Raw genomic sequence first — 10756 nt, 5'->3', positions numbered from 1 at the left:
TGTTTAAAGGTTGAGGATATATTATATGGATAGTTTATATTAAACTCAAGCTGATTAAAATGTCTCGGGTCGGGGCCCCAGTATTTCACCTGATAGATGTATCAGGGAAACAAGTATCAAGGCTGAGTCATACTGAAGCAGCAGGGTCCTTTGCTGCATGTCATCCCCTGTCTCCTCCCTGCTTTACTGTCTGCAGCTATCACTATCAAATATAGCTGAAATGCCAAAGAACATCTTTGGTCCTTTCTGCATTCCTTCAAGTGTGCATGGTTTTGTGATTTGGAACGTTTGAAGCAACACAAAAAATAAAGCTTTTTGTATCTCTCAGGTACCAGTTCCTGGAAGAGGCTTTTCAGAATCAGAAAGGCCTAATTGAGACCAGCATGGCCAAACTACAGGACAGGAAGAACTATGTCCATTATTCTGTCTCTCAGGTGCAAATCAGGTGCGTGTTTTTCATCCTCAGCTTCCTCTCCAATGCTGCCTGTTGATATAGTTACTGTATCTTAATACCCATGCCAATGTGTATTGGTGTCTAGTGTCTCTAAATGTTTTAATACATTTTTGTTCATCCAGGTTAAAAGAGCTGAATGAGACACATAAGAAGGTGGAGCACGAGATCAAAATCGCGGTATTTACTCTTATTAATGAGATCAACAAGAAGGGCAAATCCTTGCTGCAGCAGTTGGAGGTAAGAGAATAATAATGAAAGTCAGTCTGGCAAATAGCTTCATAAGGTGCTGCAAAGTCACTTTGAAAAGATAATTAGTACATTTATTGTAATGGATTTCAAACAGTATTTATTTGTGTAGCATGGCCCAGAACGATTAGAAGTTGTTTGTGTGTCTGGACTCTGCACATACAAATATGATGAGACATCCATTAATACATTTTTCATTTTTACTCATACCTTCTTATTTATTATCGATATTGAATTGACATTGATGTTGTGATGCATTCTGTTTACCAAATATCTTCACATATATATGAATTAAATCATTTTTCATTGATTTCCTTTTCCTCATGCCTACTGCTCCATAACAGCCTTGCTATGATGTTTTTCCCCTCTATATGTTTTCTCCGTTTGGTCACTAAATCCAGTTTGTTATATTTTTTATATATGTTGTTATGCTTGAGTACTTGCCCATTTGCTGTGCTCTTATTTATTTAATTGTTTGTCTTTGCTGCATTCTAATATCGACTGCTGCAATTACCCAAGCTCCCCATGGGGATCATAAAATTTTAATCTAATCATCTAATCATCTAATCCATCTCTATGCATATGCTAACAATTTTGTAATAGCTTGAAAAGCAATTTGGCTTCATTTAACTAGGGTGTTCACGTGCTCTCAGTAGCAGTCTTTAACCAGAATAATCTCACTTTCCTTCTAGAGTGTGACCAAAGAGCGCAGTATGAGGCTTCTGGCTCAGCACAAGGATACAGCCAAGCTGGCCCAGCAGATCCACCATGTGCTCAACTTCTGCCACTGGGCCATTACTACTGGCAGCAGCACAGCGCTGCTCTACAGCAAGAGGCTGGTATGTTTCTTGTGAACTCCAGATGTTCAGCAGTTCGCAAGGCTAAAGCCGACATGACAATTATTGTTATCGGGATAAAGCGTTGCAGTTAGTATAAAAGTATTTTTTGCCCTGGAAGTCTGTATTCAGCAGCAGTCTAAGAACATGGCATTGTGTTTGGAGTATACTACTGACGCAGCCTTTTTCTAGATCTGTTGGTGAACTTGCAGTACCAGCTTTTTTCCCACATTATGTGGACACGATTTTTTTTAGGTTTTGTAACGAGGGAGGCTTCTGCCACGTGGATTGGACTTCTTACCACAAGACCATCAGCAAATGAGATAATTGAGATAACTTTATTGCGGGATTGTGGGCTAATGCTCCCAAAGGGCATGTTGATAAATGGGTTGTTTGTTGCTGAGGTAGCCAGGCTCGATAACAGAAGAGCATTATTCTGTGTGTTTGTGTGTGTGTGTGTGCGTGCGTGCATGTAGATCCTGTATCAGCTTCACCAGCTCTTCAAGGCTAGAATAGAGCCAGCGCCCCAGGCCAACGGAGTTGTGCGCTTCTTCTGTGATCCTACCTTCTGGGCCAAAAACGTGGTAAATCTAGGTGAGAGAAGTCTATTACCTTATTATCCCCCATCAGTCAATATTTATTCTAATCAAGCTTAAAACTGAGAACAATCTTAATTTGCCTCTCATCCATATTAAGCCTTGCCTTACTGTATAATCGCCATAAACTACGTGAAAATTAAGCAGGGAGCAATTGATTAATGGTGCCTTGCTGCATATATAAAATAATGAATATTTCACTCCTGTCTAGAGCATGTGCACTCCTTTTTAAATTATGCTTACTGTCATCCGTCTTCTTATTATAGGTAATTTGGTAATAGAGAAGCCACCTCCACCTGCACAACCAGCAAATGTGATGGTAGGAGCACCACCCATTTCAACAGGCCAAGGACACCCCAGCAAACACCCAGGACAGATCAACCTGGCCCAGCTCCGGCTGCAGCACATGCAGCAGGCGGCCTACGCACAGCAGAAGCAGCACCAGCAACAACAGCAGCAGCAGCACCAGCAGCAGATCCAGCAACAGATGCGTATCGCCTCCCAAATGTCCCAGCAACACTCCAGACAGGCCGGCCCACCCATGGTTCAGCAGCAGGTACGGAAAGCATTCACCAATCAAGCTACCACTGTGGAATAGAATGGAAATCTGTGCTCCTGACTATCATTCGAGTGACTCATCCAAATATTAGCAGCTGACTCAAGATGGAAGTCTGTCCTTGAGAGATTAGGATTATTTATAATGAAGCTTTAGAAACACACATGTGGAACATTGACTGATCATGTACATCACTGGTGTTTTTAAATGGCTTTTCTCTCTCTCTCTTCCTAGACCATACCAGGGTTTTGCATTTTTCAGCTCATTAACTACCAATGACTTGCTTAAAGGCCCAGTGTGTAACATTTAGGAGGATCTATTGGCAGAAATTGTATATAATATGTATATTCATTCATTCATTCATTAGTGTATGATCACCTGAAAATAAGAATCGTTCTGTTTTAATTTCCTTAGAATGAGGCGTTGGCCCTCTTCCACAGAGTCAGCCATGTTCAGCGAGCAGTATTCAGTTGGTCGCAATGTCACCACTAGATACCACTAAATCCTACACACAACAATGTTGTCAATTATTTTCCAAAGCGTACAGTTTTAGATTGATCTCCTCACTTCCAGAATTGGTTTCAATTAATTTCAATACACAAGGAAAACCAACTTTCATAGACTTTGAACTGAATTGAGATAGTGAGCAGAAAATCAAACCTAGAAGACAACTAGTAAGCAAGCTTGGATGTTGTGAAAAGGATGATTGGAACTTAAAAACACATTTGAATAAATGTTCTCTGTGATGGATTCCCTGTCTCAAACAAGGGTCGAGTCTCTGGAAGTTTCTGTTCAGCACTGAAATAGATCTACTAAATCAGATCAATTGATTACCTCTTTCTCTTCCTTTTTAATTAGGCTATTAATCATCATTTTAGTCCATAAAATTAAAAAAGAGGACAAAATTGCCGTCACTGGGGACCAAATGCCAAAGTGATCACTTATGCTCACTTTGTGTCCAATCAACAGTCAAAAGCCCCAAATATATGATTTAGTGTTGTCAAACGCGTGAAAGCAAACAGTCTTAGCATTTGAGAAGCTGTATCCAGTGAATATTTGGTATTTCGTAAGGATAAATGACTGAAGTGATGAACTGATCATTCATGTCTTTAATTTGTTTTCTGTAGATTGACGAATCTACTTGTCATAGTCAGCACTAATCACATGTTTTGTTCCTATAATTTCCCTGAAAATTGTCTGCTGTTTGCATAAATTTCCATAATAGTGTTTATCTAATGATCTGATTTTCACATCGTCTGGGTATGTGTGATTTTGACAGCCTCCTAGGCTCATCAGTATGCAGCAGATGCCAAGAGGGCCTGGGGGTATGAATGGTGGGCCAGGTCCCGCCATGTACCCTTCCTCCCACCATATGCGTCTCCCGGGTCCACCACAGGGCCGAATGCCCACGGCTCAGCCCAGACATAACGGACAGCAGTATCCCCCCATGATGCAGCCTCAGCTACAGAGACAGGTCAGTACAAACATACTCCGGTTTCACTGTATGGAAATAGATAATTTGGCTCTTTGTTGTTGATTTCTTTTCTTTTATTATTATGTGTGTGTGTGTGTGTGTGTGTGTGTGTAACATATTCGTTGTTATTAGATAAACTAAGAATTATGCAAATGTGAATGTTTAGCCCAAAATGTAAGTTCTGTTAGAGCAGTTACTGTATAGATACACGGGGTGAGGCTGGTCCGAAGCAGCCGAACAGCATGCTTAAGAAAGAATATGCAGTATGTTGTTTTGTGCATCCTTTTCTATCTAATCTATTTGGATCTATATCTATATTTTGCATGTAGTAGAAAGTAGGTCTCTATTAATGACAATTGTGTTTTTTATTCTTTGGAGTTTGTTTACAATAAGGTAATTAATGGTGAGACCAGATAGTTCACACACAGGTTTATTTTCCAACTGCAAAATTTCCCAGTCAGTAGTAATTACTTATTGGTAAAAAAAATGGTATCAATATTGAAAAATTCTAGTAACTGTTACTTTTTTGTGAGTCTGAAGTTAGACAGATTTTTGTTGGCTGACCATTTGTGAAATCTGTGGATGTCTATGCCTAAAAGAAGGCTGGTGGCACTGCTATCCATCTTAACTTTCTCAAGTATTGAGTTCAGAGCTGCCAGTTGTGAAATAGAATCATTCAATCAAAGTGAAATTTCATTAGCCGTGTGTGCATAATGTAAGAAATTTAAATAGAAAAATCTAACTTTAATTTTTTATGTTTGAAAAATCACTATTACTGACCAAATTAAATTGAAACTCCATTGACAAATACCAGGTTACTCCCAATTATAACCTTATTATAATTACATTGAAATTGAATGAGGAATGGGGCCAACACAGTTGGTGGAGCAGCTAAAGAGCCAGATATTTCCCTCAGGAGTTTGTAGAGACTAAAAAACTGAGCTAAAGGAGACTGAATATCGGACTTAAATTATCAGAGTCATCGAAGTCCTCTGACAGTAAACTAATTCTATTCTATAGGAAATTCAGGCATATGTTTACAGCAAGGATGCATGAGAGTTGTAGTACCGGGCTCAAAACCACTTTCAAACCATCTTCCCAAAACTCACAACAGCACTAACATCGTTCCACAGCAGCCACGTTGACAAGGACACCTCCAGATGTGTCCGAAGACATTTTTTGTTTTTATTGGCTTTGTGAGCACAGATATCAACTGATGCCAATTACCTTAAAATACCAGATAATTGTCCCAGTTACTTTGCGACAGATTAATTGGTCTATCACTAGTGGATGGATAACTGTAGAAACAAAATCGTAGCTTGCAACCTTGGCTACACGTCACATTATGCTTTAAGTTCCTGCAGTGGATAAGGGCTATAAAATGTTATATCTGCCTTCTAGTTCTGATAAGTAACTACAACTCCCAACAAGCTTTGGAGAGTGCTGCCTTTATTCAAATGAAAATGCAAACTCTGGTGTTGGAGTGACCGTTGGGCAGAATACAAATTTAAATGCAAAAGTCCAGTTGTAATATACAGGTTTAAAGGAGCCCTGTAGAATTTAGAAGTGCATCTCCTTCCTCATAAAATATTTGCAAATGTAATTTATTCTTATCTAGCATTATTTACATCCCCCTTTACTAGTTTGCGGTTTTCTTATTGCCTGTGTTTGTTGGCACATTTCAGCTTATCTTACAGTGTTGCTGCCAGTGAACCAAACTGGGGCCCCTTAAATTTGAAAATTAAAGTGCGTAGTTCATTTTACACTCAGTTTCAGTGTAATTATGACAGAATGCGCTGAAAACTATTTGCAAGGGTCGATTTTGGCAGTAAATTTGATTCAATTATTTCATTTAAATACCGGCATACCTGAACTTCCATACCCATGATGCAATTAAAACATAGTTGTTCAATTTAAAAAAATGTTTTTATAGCATGGTGGGTATTTGCTGTTTCCTCATCACTTTGCACTCCCTAAGTGTGTAATGTATCTACACATGAATCTGATTATTTGCTCAAGTCAAATAATGTGTACAGTATGAAAATGTACATTTACTACCTGCATGTAAGACTAGGTAAGAGAAACCTCCACTATATCCAGCCCCTTTTTCTTTGTGTCCAGATGTCTATAGAATCTGAGATGAGCCACCAAAGGTTTCGTTTCTTACTACAATCAGGGGTTTGGCACCTTTTTACTACTTTGTCATTTGTGTGTCTTGTGCAGTATGTGTTGTCACCCAAATGCATGATTATACAACCATGTTGTTTTCACAACAAAGAATATTTGATGAGGCTCTGTGAATGACCTGCCTCATTGTTCCTCTCCACCCTCCGTTCTCCCCCTTTTCTTCCTTTCATTGTCCTTCCTTCGGTCTTCTTTTCCTCCAACCATCCTTCCCTCTCTCTTTTTTTCTTGCAGCATTCCAACCCAGGGCATGCAGGCCCTTTCCCAGTGGCATCCCTACATAATGCCAATCCCACAAGTCCTACCAGTGCCAGTATGGCGGGGGCCCATGCTCACCGTGGCCCTGCCAGCCCTATTATAGGTCCCATCGAGCTCATCCCCTCCGTCACTAATCCTGAGAACCTGCCCTGCCTACCCGAGATCCCTCCAATTCAGGTGCGTATATTCTTACAAGGTATTTTTGTTTCAACCACGGTAGGAAGAAAACATATCAACTGTAAATCTATCTGTTAAGAGCATCACATAATTAGCATTATGATGAACAGGACCAGGAAGAATTACACATTTGTACAATGTGTAATGTGTAAACTTTTAAACTAAAATATATCTAATACAGACTAATGACATCATAAAAATCAAGTATGTTTGACATCAAATACGTATGTATGTATATTTTATATACATGTATCGATACCAAGTTTTGTCTGTTGGCCGGTGATATTTTTCCTGGTTGAGTGAAGTTTTCATTAAATATATTGATCACAAAAATCAATTGAGCCCTTGAATGACTTGATTCTCTGTGCTTCTCTGGCATCACTAGTTGGAGGATGCTGGTTCTAGTAACCTTGGACACCTCCTGTCTCGCTACATCACAGCCAGCACACAGCATCAGCTAGGCTCAGTGGACATGAACCCCTCACCAGGACTGTCCACACACTCTTCTGGATCTTCAGGTACCCACACATTCAGGGAGAGGGACTCCCGTTCACATCTAATAGAGCGTAGACCAGTATTACATATGGAATACACTGGATTAGCCACAAAATAATTAGCCTACATTTAATTTTCAGATCCTCGTATGTCATTAAGTGTTATCATAAAATGATATAGTGTGTTTCCCACCCCTTCATCATATCCTGTATCTCCTTCCTACATACTGTGTTCATTTAATGGGCACTCTAGAGAAATGAAACTTTGTACAAGTAGAAGTGATCACTGCTGTTTCCGATCCCATTTCTGTTTGCAGGTCTGTCGAATGCACACACACCAGCACGACCTTCTAGCACATCCAGCACAGGCAGCAGAGGCAGGTAAGAAGATATGCAGGTATTTCACTAGCAAAACATCCCATTAAATCTTTAGAAAATATTAACACTCCAGACGCAGTTAATTGATTTAATAAATTAACCAGATATAACAGTGCTTGGGAAAAAATAGAGACGCTTGTCAGATTGTGAGTGTTTGATTATTAAATAGGTTTTTAGAGGGTTTTTGTGGCAAACCTGTTACGGTGAGACAATATCTGTCTTTGTCTCTTCCCCAGATGAGACGGAAGAGAAATTGGTTACATTGCAGCTTATACTTTGTAACGTGCATGTTTATCAACAAGGTCAGAACACAGGCCACGGCACACCCCGTCTCCAGTCCCTCTGTGGTTCTCGCAAAGCTGCTCTCTTCCCTTCCCTCTCTTACATGCTCACAGTCTTCACCTGATAGCAATTGTCCTGCATCTGATATACATCGATCAGACATTATGACACATTACAACCACTGACAGGTGAAGTGTATAACAGTGATTATCTGGTTATCATGGCTCCTGTCAGTGGGTGGGATATATCAGGCAGCAAGAGAACATTTTGTCCTCAAGTTGATGTGTTAGAAGCAGGAGAAATGGGCAGCGTGACGACTTTAACAAGGGCTAAATTGTGATGGCTAGACGACTGGGTCAGACTGCATCTCCAAAACTGCAGCTCTTGTGGGGTGTTCCCGGTCTGCAGTGGTCAGTACCTATCAAATGTGGGGAGTGAAAGCTGGCCTGTGTGGTTCGATCCAACAGACAAACTATTGTAGCTCAAATTTCTGCAAAAGTTAATCCTGGTTCTGACAGAAAGGTGTCAGAACAAACAGTGCAGAGCAGTTTGTTGTGTATGGGGCTGCATAGCCACAGACCAGTCAGGGTGCCCAGGTGGTCATAATGTTATGGTGGATCAGTGTACAAATCAAGGCACAAGGAAGGGGTCTAATACGCCAGGGTTTTATCCTTACACCTTATATCATTACAGTTTTACAGCAGTCACTCTCTTAGGTCATACTTCAATATGTTTGGGCAGCTATACACACATTAGGATTTTAACACAACAATTCCCATAACAAGGATTATTGATTTGAGGTTAAGCTCCTACAGTGATTACTGGTTTCATTTGACCACCTTGGTGTTGCAGAGCACTTTGTGTGTCTGCATTCATACAGCAGTGTTGGCACACTGTGTGTGTGTGTGTGTGTGTGTGTGTGTTTGTGTTTGTGTTTGTGTTTTTATGTGAGTGTGTGTGTGAAGATAGATAACTACTACACTATAATCTCAACTCCTTAAAAGCGTCACTGAGAACTGCATAGGGATCTTAACTGCAGTGACTTCAGTCCAACATGTCCGACGCCCAAGACAAACAGTGTTTTTGCTTCATTTGGCCCACTCTTTTACGAATGAATAATGCCCCAGAAAGGTAAATGGTGTTTAAACAAAACATATAAAGCCACGACAAAACTAAAACTGACCCACATTTTTAAAAGGAGGTGTGCGTGTTTCTTTGCTGAGAAAGAAGAGCTATTCGTGTTACTGTTGAAAGTTACGGCAATAAAAACTTCTTTGGATGTTGTTAGGAAAGGTTTAGTCATTGTTAAGTAAAAAAAAACAACAATACATCCCACCTTCTGATAGAGAGGACACATGGTCAGAAGCCAACACATACTATGACACTTTGAGCAAAGAAGTCATGAAAGTGCTAAACCAATGTCCTCTGTTTCCTAATTTTCCCAAAATCTACACTCCAACAAATAATTATACATGTTGATAGGCTGGAATTAAGCTCTATGCAACATCTTTGCACAAACCTATGCTGCCCTCTATTGCCCTTACAAGTTGATGTGTAAGAGCAGGAGAAATGGTTGCACCCTGGGCGTCAGACGCCCACCTTATAACTAAAGGCACAAAAAAGGATGTTAAATAAATGTTTCAAAAGACACAATCCTCGTCTACAACGATGCTGAAATTCATTTTACTGTTATTTGTGACCGTTTGTTTCATCATCTCAACCAGCGAGGGTGCGCGAGTCTGGCAGTTCGCATTACTCAGCCCTAGAGTAATCTTATTTCAAAGCGTCTGGGTAAGCTACACGATCTAGCAAGATATCTAACAGGACAAGGGAACAGAGAGAGCGAGAGCCCACACTGCTACAAATTTGCACATTGGACTTAGACGAGCTGGGTCAGAATCTGCAATCTCCAAACTGCAGTCTTCGCGCCTGAGGCGCGATGTCCACCCCGCCTCTGCAGTGTCAGTACCTATCAACATCCGTTGGTGTGTATTGTGTATAAGCCTAACCCTGGGATGTTTCGGCATTCGAGTTTCCAACCGAGACGAGAACTATTGTACCTCACCAATCATTCTGGCAAACAGTTAGACCTGTCTCTGAACAAAGCCGTGCGCACAATCTAGAGATCATGTCCATGAGCAAGCCTATCTGGTTGTGGTATTGGAAGCCTCCAGAATGACATAGCCCACCACGAACAAGCACCTGCAGGCAGCGACGTGCCAAGGTGGTTCGAGGAAGCCATTTCAACCTGGTGGTTTTTACGTGAGTGTAGGGCTGCATCACGTCAAAGTGCGCAACACATCAGGCACATGGCGGTCTTAAATACGAGGGGAGTGTTGATCCGTCGTAGAACAGGCATTCAAAGCTGGTTTACCTCTATCAATATACAACCTTCCACAAGCTACAGATTTACATCTAGTCCACACTCCTCAAATCACTAAGCGACAATAGCGGGTCGAACTTATTGTAATAAAGGATGGCCAACACTATACACACAGTTCATGGCACACTATGATTAACAACTAATTACCCTGAATTAAAAAAATGGATAAATTGAGCGCAGCGTGAAGCGCGTTAACACCTCCTACCAATGAAACCAGTTGATTACTACGTTGTCAATTTGACCACCTATATGCTTCACCTGGGTGTTATGCAAGCACTGTTGCTTAGGTTGTCTGTCTTGCGTATTAACATATCACACGAACAGGTGCGGCAACCACTGTGTCGTGGTGTGTGTGTGTGTGTGGATGGTGGCTTGTGTGTTGGTTTGGTTGTGTGTTTGTGTGTGTGTCGTGTTTGTGTCTTTGTGTTTGTGTTTTTC

At 40.7% G+C, this 10756-nt stretch overlaps 1 protein-coding gene across 4 annotated transcripts in view; it reads left to right on the top strand.

Annotated features, from left to right (window-relative positions):
- trim33 (tripartite motif containing 33) overlaps positions 1–10756 on the top strand; it is a 28096-nt gene that overhangs the window by 7652 nt on the left and 9688 nt on the right. For 2 of the 4 annotated variants that reach the window (XM_035656359.1, XM_035656358.1), the window contains exons 5-14: positions 329–445; positions 577–691; positions 1393–1539; positions 2013–2130; positions 2399–2688; positions 3968–4162; positions 6284–6340; positions 6581–6781; positions 7167–7299; positions 7593–7656. In XM_035656359.1, coding sequence (XP_035512252.1) covers positions 329–445; positions 577–691; positions 1393–1539; positions 2013–2130; positions 2399–2688; positions 3968–4162; positions 6284–6340; positions 6581–6781; positions 7167–7299; positions 7593–7656 — 1437 coding nt within the window. The remainder of the gene's footprint in view (positions 1–328; positions 446–576; positions 692–1392; positions 1540–2012; positions 2131–2398; positions 2689–3967; positions 4163–6283; positions 6341–6580; positions 6782–7166; positions 7300–7592; positions 7657–10756) is intronic. The other 2 variants (XM_035656362.1, XM_035656360.1) reach the window with 1 other exon arrangement.

Source organism: Morone saxatilis, unplaced genomic scaffold (genome assembly GCF_004916995.1).
Source record: "Morone saxatilis isolate NCDOM2014 unplaced genomic scaffold, NCSU_SB_2.0 Contig15, whole genome shotgun sequence".
Lineage (NCBI taxonomy): Eukaryota > Metazoa > Chordata > Actinopteri > Moronidae > Morone > Morone saxatilis.
The sequence above is the reverse complement of the archived record's forward strand: the minus strand, read 5'-3'. Positions and strand labels throughout refer to the sequence as shown.